The following is a 12,244-nucleotide window of genomic DNA, read 5'->3' on the forward strand; positions in this document are numbered from 1 at the left end:
TTCAGCATGCATAGAAACATTCTATTTGAGTGCATTGGTCAACATTTGCATTAACTTTTCCAAGTCAACTTTCTTCATGATGATGGCCTTATGGTCTTTCTTCAGCTTCTGGATGTAGTCCACCACCATCATGCCTCGGGTGTAGGTCCCCTCCAACTCCACTGCCACCGCAACCTGAAGGAGAAACACAAGAAACTGTTAAACAATACTTGAAATTTTACTTAACCTGATAAAAATCAGGAGTTGCTTACCTCTTCGCTCTCAGTTATCAATGTATCATCGATGGCAGCAGCTAAGGCATAGACGTCACAGGAATTGAAACCAGTTCCTGCAGTAATCTCCTTCTTATAGTCAGCTGATTGGGCTTTCTGTCAAATCAGTACATCAGAGGTATTTAGACATTTTGTGATTATCAGTGTAGGGACTAGGGATGGGTATCGAAACCCGGTTCTTGTTGAGAACCGGTTCAAACTTTCAATTCTTTGGAATTGTTTGGCATTTTTGCAAACGATTCCCTTATCGATTCCAGTCGCCCCCGAATGACGTCACCATGTTGCGGAGCATCATTTACCTGGCAGGAAACACAGCGCTTCAAACGCTCAAAAGTTTGGTTATACTTTACGAGAACGGATGACAACAGGGCAACTTGCAATACTTGCAAAGTAGATATTTCATTTAAGGGAGGAAACACTACAAATATGCAAAAGCATTTGCTCACAAAACACGCGATGACCTTAAATGAATGTCGTGTTTTTTATTCCGCTCCGGACTCGTGAATCTCAACCCAGCAGCAGCGGTAACGTTTGCACGTCCTCTCCCGTTAATGCGGCAGGTAAATAATCAACTAACAGTGCACATTATGTTAGCGCGATCTGCCTTATTACAAAACCTGCCATTACTGAGCATTTAGGTGACCATGATGAGAGAGACAGAGTCTGGCTCAGATGCTGGCAGTTCTCACTGCAGTCTACCGGTAGCGTCTCCTTTCAGGCCAGGATAGACGAATGTCACCGAGCAGTGACTAAGTTTGAGGTAAAAGGCTTGCACCCATTTGCCACAGCAGATGCCCCCGATTTTCGGTAAGTGAATGTGTTTAATTGTAGGCAGGGACATTACTGGATATTCTTGTGTAATTGCTACAGAATAATTTATGTTATACTTTGTTATTGCAACAGAAGAATATTTATTTTATTATTTTACATTTACAATTTTTTTTCCTGGGGACCCTGTGACACCCCATGGAAGAGCTGTAGATCTCACTGTTGGGTTTGTAAGGCCATGTTACTCCTAAATTTCTATCTTGTTCAAAGAGACGATATAAAACAAAGTTCTAAGCTAATCGACCTTAGTGTTCTCCTTTTTTTTAAAAAAAGAATCGATAAAGAATCGAATCGTTAAACAGAATCGAAAATGGAATCGGAATTGTGAAAATCTTATCAATACCCATCCCTAGTAGGGACTAACACGTTATTAAGTAACGCGTTACAGTAACTACGTTATTATTGTGGTAACGAGCATGGTAACTAGTTATTATGCCAAAATCAGGAATGCGTTACTCGTTACTGGGATTTAGATAGGGTCGTTATTCGTTACTTCTTGCAGTGGCTATCGCGGAGCTTCCACAGATTCAGTAACATTAGCAAGTGGTGGAGGCCAGCAGGTGGATGAGGGAAAGGGGAGGCAGGAGGAGCAGAGACCCGAGGTGGCCGCCGGTCCGAGTGTCAGGTGAACTGAACTTCAGGTAAGAACTTATGACCTGCAGTCTATCTGGGTCAGATATAAACCAAGTTTAGGTGGAGTTTATTTTAGTTATGCTGACTCTTTTGTACTGGGTACAAGCTAGCATGACGGAGTTTCTATACAGCTGGGTGGTGCTATGATGTTGATGTTGAACTTTATTTTGTTCATAAGGTTAATTATTAGAGTTGCCAACCGTCCCCTAAAAAACGGAATCGTCTCGGAGAAAATATTACGCGTTTCGTATTGAGGTGAAAAAGAATGCAGCTTGTCCTGTACTTCAGCTACAATGAAAAAGACACAAAGCTGGATTTATTCTGTGTCTTTGCTTCACAGCTGCCTCTTCTTCTCTCATTCTCTCCCCCTCCCTCTCCTGTTTCTACTTCAATCATGAAACTGATCAATAATAAGATGATTGGCTTTTCTGACGCAAGTCCCGTCTATCTTGTTTGTTTATCGCCCACTTTGCGCCAGAAAGAAGAAACCAGTGGAGGTCGCGTTAAACAACAGCAGCACATTTAGGCTTGGTCAGCTGTTGTTAGAATTTATTTAATATTACTTTCTAGTATCAGCTGATGTTTGCTGGAGCCACAGCTGTAAAAGCTGCTGGTCATGATGTCGTTTGGTTATCTGGTGAGAGGGAAACATGAAGATGAAACCAGGAGATGTCCTTATTGAATCATCAGAGCTGAACAGGTGATGGAGAAACAGGTTTACCTTTCAGGTGACATGAATGAGTTGAAGGGAAGTTATGAACTGTTTCTGTGAGACAAATAACACCAGGATCCTTTTTTACATAGCTGACAGGTAGGGCATTAACAGGGAGAGGGGGGCACAAAATAGTACTTTTCTTTCTTATTCTAATTTAAAATATCTAGCTTTTAAAAAATAATTATCTGAGTCTTACAACAAACGATTGATAGATTGATGCATATATACCATTAAAACAGTGTACATCACCGTCACAACAGTGTTTGTTTTCATTCAAAGGCTTTATGATTTTTCCTATAATGGTGGGCCGGTCTCTAGTCAAAATGCCCGGGCTGATTTTTTTGTCCCAGTCCAGCCCTGTATGCAGCTCATCTGCAGTCTGGTGTTACCTACATCTTCCTACTTGGAAGGCAGAATTTTTGAGTTCTGAGTGTAAGGACAAGAAAGACATTGTGGACAAAACAGGACACCCCCCCATAATCTTTAGTTACAATATTATAGTTAGTTAAATGGTCTGATTGTTCAAATATGTATTTTCTTTGATTGTTGTAAAATAATGTGTGCCCCAGTCTCCAAAAATGACATAGTGCAGGAAGGGTAGTTATTTCTCCGTTACACCACAAGAGGGAGTATCCCCTAAAATGAGCAGCTCTAGCGGGAGTAAATAAGCCCAGCCACTACCCATAAGGCAGTGTGCCTATAAGAGTTGTGTGAGACTGCAAAAGTGTGTAACGTTGTGCTATGTCAATATATATATTTGCAGGTAAGCAGATACAAGATGGTAAATAACTTAAAATGTATCTACAGATGAGTCCACGCGGTTGCAGAGAATGTGGGAAAGTTGGCCGTTAATCCCCACTATGTGTCATTAGTATATAAGTTATTGGTAGCGATGTGAATTAGCCGTGATGCTAACGATTAGCAGCTAGATCTAATTCATTAGTTTGTGCGGAAACCTCGTACCGCTTTTGTGGATTTATACCTGTACCGGGCTGTAATCACAGCAGATATAGACTGGTGGATCACACTATCTTTTGTTTATGTTTATTTCATTGTTGCACTGTAAGAAATATTAGTGATTTGAGTTTAAAGACTAACCATAAGGCAGTGCGCCTATAAGAGTTGTGTGAGACTGCAAAAGTGTGTAACGTTGTGCTATGTCAACATATATATTTGCAGATACAGTAAAGGCGAACTCACAAAGCCACACTGGTTTCAATTCATTTTAATCCAAGTGTGCCACATGAGTACAATCGAAAGCACCACAACTGCAGTTTTTGTGTTGAATGTAAAAAGCGCACATGACGCTGTGACGTAGGCTAGAATCATGGCGGCGGTCAACGACGGTCCAGGCGTGGGATTTCTCTCGTGGAAATATGCACATTATTTTTTCCTTTCTATTAGTACTTGGCACAGTGCACTTGTGGCAAGTAAGCAAGCTAGAAGACTGGCAATCTTGCTGGGTATCCAGTTACGGAAGCAACACATTAACAAGAGAATTCAGAGTAAAACCAAAGTTACTTTCCCTAGTAACTAGTTACTTTGAAAGTAACGAGTAACTTAAAGTAACTGAGTTACTTTTGATAGAAGTAACTAGTAATGTAACTAAGTTACTAATTTAAAGTAACTTACCCAACACTGGTGATTATCTGTAAGCCAGTGGAGGACCAAGGTCTAAACAAAAAAAGTTGCCACTAGAGGGCTTCAACCAACACCTGTAGACTCCTCTTTTCACACTCTGTGGTTACCCTTGTATAGTTGAGTGACTTTGGGGAGTATAATGCAAAACCTTTGGTCTTGTTAGCTTATTAACACCATTTAAATGTCATTTTAGAATTTGGAAGTGGACGTCCTGGCACGTCAATCTGGCTATGTGCCACAAGCCACAAGCCAGAAAATCTGCGTTGCGCACAGAAAAAAAATCTAACCTGAATTGAAATTAAAATTAATACTTTAACATTTCTGTTTTGCAGTGTTAGTCAGTAAGTGACTGGCTGCTCCCGTATGGGATTAGAACGATGCCACCTTATCCCATAGTCCAGCCAATAATGCGATTCACATTCGTATATACACAGCTAATCAACATCGTTGACAGGCTATGACAGCGTCCTTATGCGCCGACACCGGTGTTTTAGCTAGCAAAGCGGCGTGGCTGATGTGGAGGGAAGCCACGTTAATGACAACGTGTACAACCATTGGAGATGTGAGCAGGACAGACGGAACAATTGAGGGAAAAAGTGTGGACTTTATACCAGTTTTTAAATTGTGTTGATCGGCCACGTAAAACCAGAGTTATGATAAAAAATATATGTAATGTTTGGTTTTCTTCCTGAATACTATCGTTGTTTATATTTACTGCGGGAAGAAACGGTAAAAACGGCGTTTTATAAGGAAAACGCTTGAAAGCCTGTGAGCAAAAACAAAACCAAAAACCCCCCACCCTTTCCTATTGGTGGAAAAAAGTACCATGTCAACCAATCAAAAAAATATATGGCAACAGATGTTTAGGAAGGGGGGAAGTTTTAGGAGTGACGGCGGTGTTTTAAGATGTGAGAGATTTGCAACGTTTAGCGCAAATCTTGTGTAGCTAGTGTGTAGTGCAGTCAATAGTTTTGTTGTGTGTGTCAGAACAATGAGGCGACTGCTGAATGTTACAGGTGTTACAGGAGTGATACATCTCCTGTTGTCAGGCCTGCAGGTATCAGGCTTGTGATGTTCTCCTTTATCTCATAGTGGACAGAAATTATTTTTTGGAGTGGCACAAATAATTTGTGTGGCATCAGATTTGATGCAGAACAGCTGATTGTTCTGTAAATAGTTTGAAATGTTTATTTAAAAAAACACCTTGGCTGCATTTTTAGGTAAACAGCTGCAAAAAACTTTGTTGTTTGCATAACAACAAAAGAAGTAACTATATAATTAATTGCCCAACGTTGGTCATTATATACTGTATTTTGCAGACAGAGAGTTAGTAAGGATATAAGCATAAATACACCATGTGTATATATGGTGTATTTATGCTTATATCCTTACTCTCATTCCCCTTAATGTATCTGTAACATGCAACTTCTTTCGGTGCTTTGCAACTGGAAACTGAATTTCCCGGAGGAACCCACCCGAGGGATTAATAAAGTTTCATCTAATCTAATCTAATCTAATCTAATCTAATCTTACAGACTCTCTCACAGACCACAGACACATACTCATAATACAAGTCAGAGCTTTAAAAAAAATCATAAAATAGAAAGTTGTGTTTTCAAAATTGGAGTTCAAGTTATTTTTACTTCCAACAGTGTTAACATGCTACACAAGTCATGAACAAGATTTTTTTTTAATTTTCATTGTAAGTGGGCTAAAGCACTTAATTAAAAGTAGTCTAACATAAATGTAAATGCTGTAATTTGATTATTTTAATAAACCATGTAATTTGGATGGATTCGATGCTGGCGTGACCACAGTGCACACGTCTGCGGTTGCTCACAGTGGTCAAAGGGACCGCTCAGGGCGTTTGTGTGTTCGCTCAGACACATGAAAAATTAGAGGGAACATTGGTGGTGATCGTAGGAAAATCTATGCTTCTCTGTTCAGGCTTCTGCCCCCACAACCTGAATCAGGAGAGTGACCTTTCTGATGTGAGAATTACACCACTCCCTGTGAGAAAAGCTGCAATCATTCAATCATTTTATCAGTTTTTGTTTTTTATGTATTATACTTCTCCCCCCTTTCAGCAAATTATAAATCAAAGAACAAGGATGTGTAACGACATGTATGTAAGTGTCATAACATACTTTTGGCAGCCTGTGTTGAAGCCTGGCATTATTCTGTCACAGCACTAAGATCCTGCTTAGACAAGTTCATCTGGGAGGAGTGGCACTTTAGCTCACTGGGCTGAGCTGGTGAACACATGACACGATACCAGTCTGAAGTTTAGTTTGATCCGAGGCTCTCTTGGCCTGTCTTCCCCCACTCTCTTTCTGCTGTTCTGTCTCATTTTTCCCATGGCCTATCTAATAAAGGTGAAAAAACTTCAAAATTGTTTAACAGAAATTCCTCATCATTCGCAGCACCTGGGATCCAGTGCTTCTTGCAACATATTTTCTTGCAAAAATGTATTAAGATATAAATTTGTCACACTTTCTGGGGATGGGATTCTAATTATTGTAATAATATCATTTGCACACTCTTACCGTCCTTGAAAGACTTGAAATCTTTTTCATGAAGTCTGCTTTCTGAGTAGATTCGGCAAGCCAGGTGTCACAGAAAGACTACAGGAGGAAAAATTAAGGGTGCAAATTTAAATCACTGTGAAATTATCAGTCAAGCCAAAAACAGCATTATTACAAATATTCAAATATTATTTTAAATGTAATTTCAGTTAGTGTAAAGCCGTACAGCTTGCTGTACAGCTTGTCTGTTTCCTTACCCACGGAAGGCTGTTCCTGCAGGTGAACTCCCATGTAGCCATGTAGGTTGGGCAGGTGTAGCGGTCCAACACGATGTAAGCCGCCTCTGGGTCGGCTACAAAGTTAAACTCTCCACACACTGTGGTGTTACCTCTGGCTGCACACAGACATTATTAATGCAATTCTTGTTATTATTAATATAGAAAAAAAAATCATAAATCAGAGAATAACTACATCAGGGTAAATAAAAGCCTACATTCAATGTTTCCCCCCATGATGTAGAGCGCCTTCAGCTTTTTTGGCAAGGAAGGGTCCAACTGCACTGCGACAGCCAGGTTAGTGAGGGGGGCAGTGGCTACGAGGATCACCTGAAGGCAGAAGACTAATTTGTGTTGATGACTGGAGTGCTCTTGTTATTTATAACATAGCTGTGGGATGAACAAAACCCCTACAAATAAAGGTTTTTTATCTAGAAATTTACTTTTTTAGTGAAATTCAATAGATCATTTACATAGAGTAAACCTTTATGTTTACCTTTTTTTTTTAAAATAAACCATTTCAAGAAAATCCCAAATTCAAGGCACATGTAGTGAAACAATTTTGTCATTGAGTTGTGTTTTAGATACATAAAACTTAATAACAACTGAACTGAAATGAGCAAATCCGCTCTAGAAACTAAGCCGAACTAAACTGAATTAAAAACAAAAATTAAAATAAATAAAGAGAATCCAAAAACTATAATAATTCTGGTATGCATAGAATACATGCATACACAGAAAAATTTTGCTCTTAAATTTTATTTACAGTACATTAGCAACATGTTTAACAGAGCACTCACCTCTCCAGCATTGTCTTTCACAAGCTTGATCATGGCCTGCACAGCTTTCTTCTTCTGCAGCAGATCCAAGCCTGGAGCATCTGGATCCGGGACATCCCCCAGCCCGTCTTTCCCGTGGTAATCACCCGCATGCTGTTTGCGGGCCAGCAGAGGCTTTGAGCAGCCACGATACACTGGAATCTGTATTCTAGGTTGCATTTAATAGCAGGTCATCCAGCATGCAGCCATGCAGTCAGATCTGTCACCATAATAATGTATAAGGCTCTCCCACACTCTGCTCAAAACTTACATCCAGCCTATTGCAGACTTTCAGGACATGCAGCGTGTTCTTGAGGACGTTCTCCAGGGGTGTGTTGCCATGGCAGCAGGTGATCCCCAAAATCTCCACATCAGGGTTGGCGAGGGCCACCATGATGGCCATAGCGTCATCCACCCCAGTGTCCACATCAATGATGAGCTTCTTCTTCATCCTGTGTTCAACCACAGCATTAAAAACCTGAAGAGATATTGTTTAATGCGCACTTCATTCCTCTGACATGATCTGGAACCATCTATCCCTCCATTTTTTTTAACGGCTTTTCTAACTGGAGCCTATCTGAGCTGTCAGAGGGAGGGAAACAGGGTACACTCTGCACGGACCACCAGTCTATCTATCACACAGAGAGAGAGAAAACTACAAAAATAAAAACAAATAAAACACAGCGTTTTTTCTTTTGATATTTAGATACTTTTTACAGCATCACCTTTAGGATGGTTTCCAATGTTTAAATGCATATGCAGTAATTAGTGTTCAGAATTAAATTCTTATGGTATTCTAAGGTTCATTCTAAAGTAAAATTACTTAAATGTAAAATACTCACCTGGTGAATGGATTCTGTTTACAGCTTAATGATATAAGCGTCTGCAACTGAATGCGTAAACTGAACATTGGGCAGAATTATATAGGGAGGTGTTGCATAAACACATGGCTAACTCCACCTCAGGGGATTTTCTCTAGGTGTTATAAATCTACCCCAAACTTGGGTTTGTCCGCCTTTTTGTTTTCTTTTGTAAAATGAAATAACTGCATGCTCTTTTTGGAAAGAACAACATTTAATAATAATATAGAGGGGACAGGGGTTCAAACTGTGTAATAACTAGAATTGTCTGACATTGTTAAAACAATATTGTTCAGCTACAGGTGTCTAGAATTAAAGAGGCTACTGAAGGCTTTTCAGTTAAAACAAATACACTTTAAAAAAGAAAAACAAACCATTCAGTTTCTCTATCTTAAGATAAACTCTTGATCTAGAAAGTGGACAATAGAAATAATTAATTACATAATTACATTCTTGAAGGATTTTCATTAAACCCAAATATGGTAGAAATGTATTAAAAACAAGGAATTTTATAGCCATCTTAAAACAGCTACTCTAGAGAAACCTGCATCCAGCCAGTGCGCAGATTTTTAATGTGTAACCTGTATCCAGTGCCGTCACATAATGGATGTGTGTGAATGGGTGGATGATTGTGTATAGTGTAAAGCGCTTTGGGGTCCTTAGGACCAAGTAAAGCGCTATACAAATACAGACCATTTACCATTTACCATTTACCATGTCTTTATCCTCTGTAAGAAGACTAACAAGACTTATTTTGAAAGAAACACCTTTAGTGCATGTGTTAATTTTCTCATATGATTTGTGACTAAACAATTTGCATCTAATGTAATTCACATTTCTGCAGACGTGCTTGCAGCATGGTTAATTTAAATAAGACATTTCTTTTATAAAGTCTGCAGTATACAGTTTACACGTGAAGACGGTAGAATTTTATAAAGATGATAAGCTGGATAAGCTCTTGGCTAACTCCGAAATTCCTTTATAACCTCTCCGCTATAGAGTTTAAGGGTGTTCGTGACTCCACAAAGCCTCATTGAGGCTTCACTTGCTTAAAAAGCAAATTTCTTTCCTCTCATGAGAAAGAAAAGTGAAACGAAATCAGATTTGATGTGTCTGCTTGGCAAGCCTGTGACATTACCTTTGTAGAAACTTGTGTTAAAGACGAATCTGCTGCACGGCTGAAACATTGGTTGTGAAAAGATCTATTATCTTATGATTAGAGGGTATGTCAAAGCTCTGCATTCTTAACAATTGACTTAATCATGTAGCATATATCACCTCTGTGCTGTGTTTGCAACATACCTTGCTGTTATTGTAGTCGGCTTAACTAGTTTAATGAAACTATTAAGTCAGAAATTCTACATATGTGGTGTGAGATGTGTTGATCATGCAAACATGTGTTAAACTTTTTGACTGCATGATGATAACCTCAGTTTTTACTGGCTTGCAGAAGTTGGTATCAAAGCCTTATTTCCCTTGGAAATGACAATAGACATTCATGAAAGTTTTCACGTCACTCTCTTTGACTTTATCTGTCTCTCACATTATTGCAGAGGAATTTTGGCCCACTGCTATGTACAGCATTGCTTTATTTCATTTATGTTTGCAGGCATTTGTGTTGAGGTCTGTACTTTCACTTTAACACTGTAGAAACCTTGACTGTTCTCTGTTTTCAGCCATTCTGTTGTAGATTTGCTGCAATGCATTCGATCACTGTTGAATGACCCAGCTTTAAGCCAAACTTCAGCTGTTGGACAGATCTAGAATCCTTTGATATACAGAAGAGTTCATGTTTAACTCAGTGACTGAAAAACACCAAGGTCCTGCGGCTGCAAAGCAAAGTCCCAATCATCACCCCTACACCACAGTACTTGACAGTTGGTATGAGGTGTTTGGGGTGATTTGGCTTGACTGGTTTCTGTAAAACATTTTGTTGTGCATTATGGTCAGACCCTCTCCGTGAATCACTACCTTATTGTGGTGGAGGGGTTTGTGTGTCCCAGGGATCCCAGGGGCTATGTTGTCTGGGGGCTTTAGCCCCCTGGTAGGGTCTCCCATGGCAAATTGGTCCTGGGTGAGGGACCAGACAAAGAGCGATTCAGAAGACCCTTATGAAGAGAACATCGAGGGAACAGTTTACCCTGCCTGGGATAGGATTACCGGGGCCCCGTGCTGGAGCCAGGCCCGGGGAGGGTGCCCGAGGGTGAGCGTCTGGTGGCCGGGCCTTAGTCCATGGGGCCCGGCCGGGCACAGTCCGAAGAGGAGACATGGGCCCATCCTCCCGCAGGCCCACCACCCGCAGGAGGCGCCATAGGGGTCGGGTGCATTGTGTGCCGGGTGGCGGCCAGGAGCGGAGGCCCTGGCGGACTGATCCCTGGCTGCCAAGACTGGCAATAGGGACATGGAATGTCACCTCTCTGGTGGGGAAGGAGCCTGAGTTAGTGCGTGAGGTTGAGAGGTACCAGCTACATATAGTCGGGCTCACCTCTACGCATGGCTTGGGCTCTGGAACCAGTCTCCTGGAGAGGGGCTGGACTCTGTCTCAGTCTGGAGTTGCCCCTGGTGAGAGGCGGCGGGCTGGGTATTCTAATATCCCCTCGGCTTGCTGCCGGTACGTTGGGGTTTTTCCCGGTGGATGAGAGGGTTTGTTCCCTGCGCCTTAGGGTCGGGGAACGGGTCCTGACTGTCATCTGCGCTTATGCGCCGAGTGGCAGTTCAGAGTACCCAGCTTTCTTAGAGTCCCTGGGGGGTGGGGGGGGTGGGGGGGTGGGGTGGGGGGTGCTGGAAGGTGCTCCACCTGGAGACTCTGTTGTCCTGCTGGGAGACTTCAATGCTCACGTGGGTAACGACAGCGAGACCTGGAGGGGCGTGATTGGGAGGAACGGCCTCCCTGATCTGAACCGAGCGGTGTTTTGTTATTGGACTTCTGTGCAAATCACAGTTTGGCCATAACGAACACCTTGTTCGAACATAAGAGTGTCCATAAGTGCACGTGGCACCAGGACGCTCTAGGCCGCAGGTCGATGATCGATTTTGTAATCGTATCACCAGACCTGCAATATGTTCTGGACACTCGGGTAAAGAGAGGGGCTGAGCTGTCAACTGATCACCACCTGGTGGTGAGTTGGATGAGGTGGCGGGGGAGGACGCTGGACAGACCCGGTGCACCTAAATGCGTAGTGAGGGTGTGCTGGGAACGTCTTGCAGAGGCCCCAGTCCGCAAGATCTTCAACGCACACCTCCGGCAGAGATTCAACAGCATACCGAGGGAGACTGGGGACATTGAGTCCGAATGGACCATGTTCAGCGTCTCCATTGCCGAAGCTGCTGCATTGAGCTGCGGCCGCAAGGTGGTTGGTGCCTGCCGTGGTAGTAATCCCTGAACCAAATGGTGGACACCAGAGGTGAAGGGAGCCACCAGGCTGAAGAAGGAGTCCTATCGGGCTTGGTTAGCCTGTGGGACTCCGGAGGCAGCCGACAGGTATCGACAGGCCAAGCGGAATGTGGCTCGGGCAGTAGCTGAAGCAAAAACTCGGGTGTGGGAGGAGTTCGGAGAGGCCATGGAAAAAGACTTTCGGACTGCCTCGAAGAGATTCTGGCAAACCGTCAGGCGTCTCAGGAGGGGAAAGCGGTGCTCTACCTGCACTGTGTATAGTGCTGGCGGAGCGCTGCTGATG

At 42.2% G+C, this 12,244-nt stretch overlaps 1 protein-coding gene across 2 annotated transcripts; it reads right to left on the reverse strand.

Annotated features, from left to right (window-relative positions):
- Positions 1-9,128, reverse strand: LOC146360854 (inosine-uridine preferring nucleoside hydrolase-like). 2 transcript variants are annotated; one of them, XM_084921749.1, is made up of 9 exons: positions 9,112-9,128; positions 7,979-8,159; positions 7,690-7,869; positions 7,108-7,219; positions 6,872-7,008; positions 6,650-6,713; positions 6,054-6,071; positions 252-364; positions 1-174 (listed from the first exon to the last, which is right to left on the reverse strand). In XM_084921749.1, exons 2-9 carry the CDS (start codon positions 8,156-8,158, stop codon positions 22-24), a joined length of 957 nt encoding a protein of 318 aa, XP_084777875.1. In that variant the 5' UTR covers position 8,159; positions 9,112-9,128; the 3' UTR covers positions 1-21. The 2 variants fall into 2 exon arrangements, with proteins under 2 accessions (XP_084777875.1, XP_084777874.1); XM_084921748.1 differs by lacking the exons at positions 6,054-6,071; positions 9,112-9,128 and adding an exon at positions 8,550-8,617 and having other exon boundaries at positions 252-368; positions 6,636-6,713.
- Positions 9,129-12,244: the final 3,116 nt, after the last annotated feature.

The sequence above is a fragment of the Perissodus microlepis genome, chromosome 23 (assembly GCF_051167445.1).
Source record: "Perissodus microlepis isolate ML-2025 ecotype Zambia chromosome 23, ASM5116744v1, whole genome shotgun sequence".
Lineage (NCBI taxonomy): Eukaryota > Metazoa > Chordata > Actinopteri > Cichliformes > Cichlidae > Perissodus > Perissodus microlepis.

What these genes read in the sequence shown, in the direction of transcription:
- LOC146360854 (XM_084921748.1), bottom strand. Translation starts at nt 8,617, where the DNA reads ATGTTCAGTTTACGCATTCAGTTGCAGACGCTTATATCATTAAGCTGT. An exon ending in CATGGGGGGAAACATTGAAT is followed by an intron (nt 7,009 to 7,107) that starts GTAGGCTTTTAT and finishes GTCTGTGTGCAG; the next exon opens with CCAGAGGTAACACCACAGTG. An exon ending in GCAGGAACAGCCTTCCGTGG is followed by an intron (nt 6,714 to 6,871) that starts GTAAGGAAACAG and finishes TTCCTCCTGTAG; the next exon opens with TCTTTCTGTGACACCTGGCT.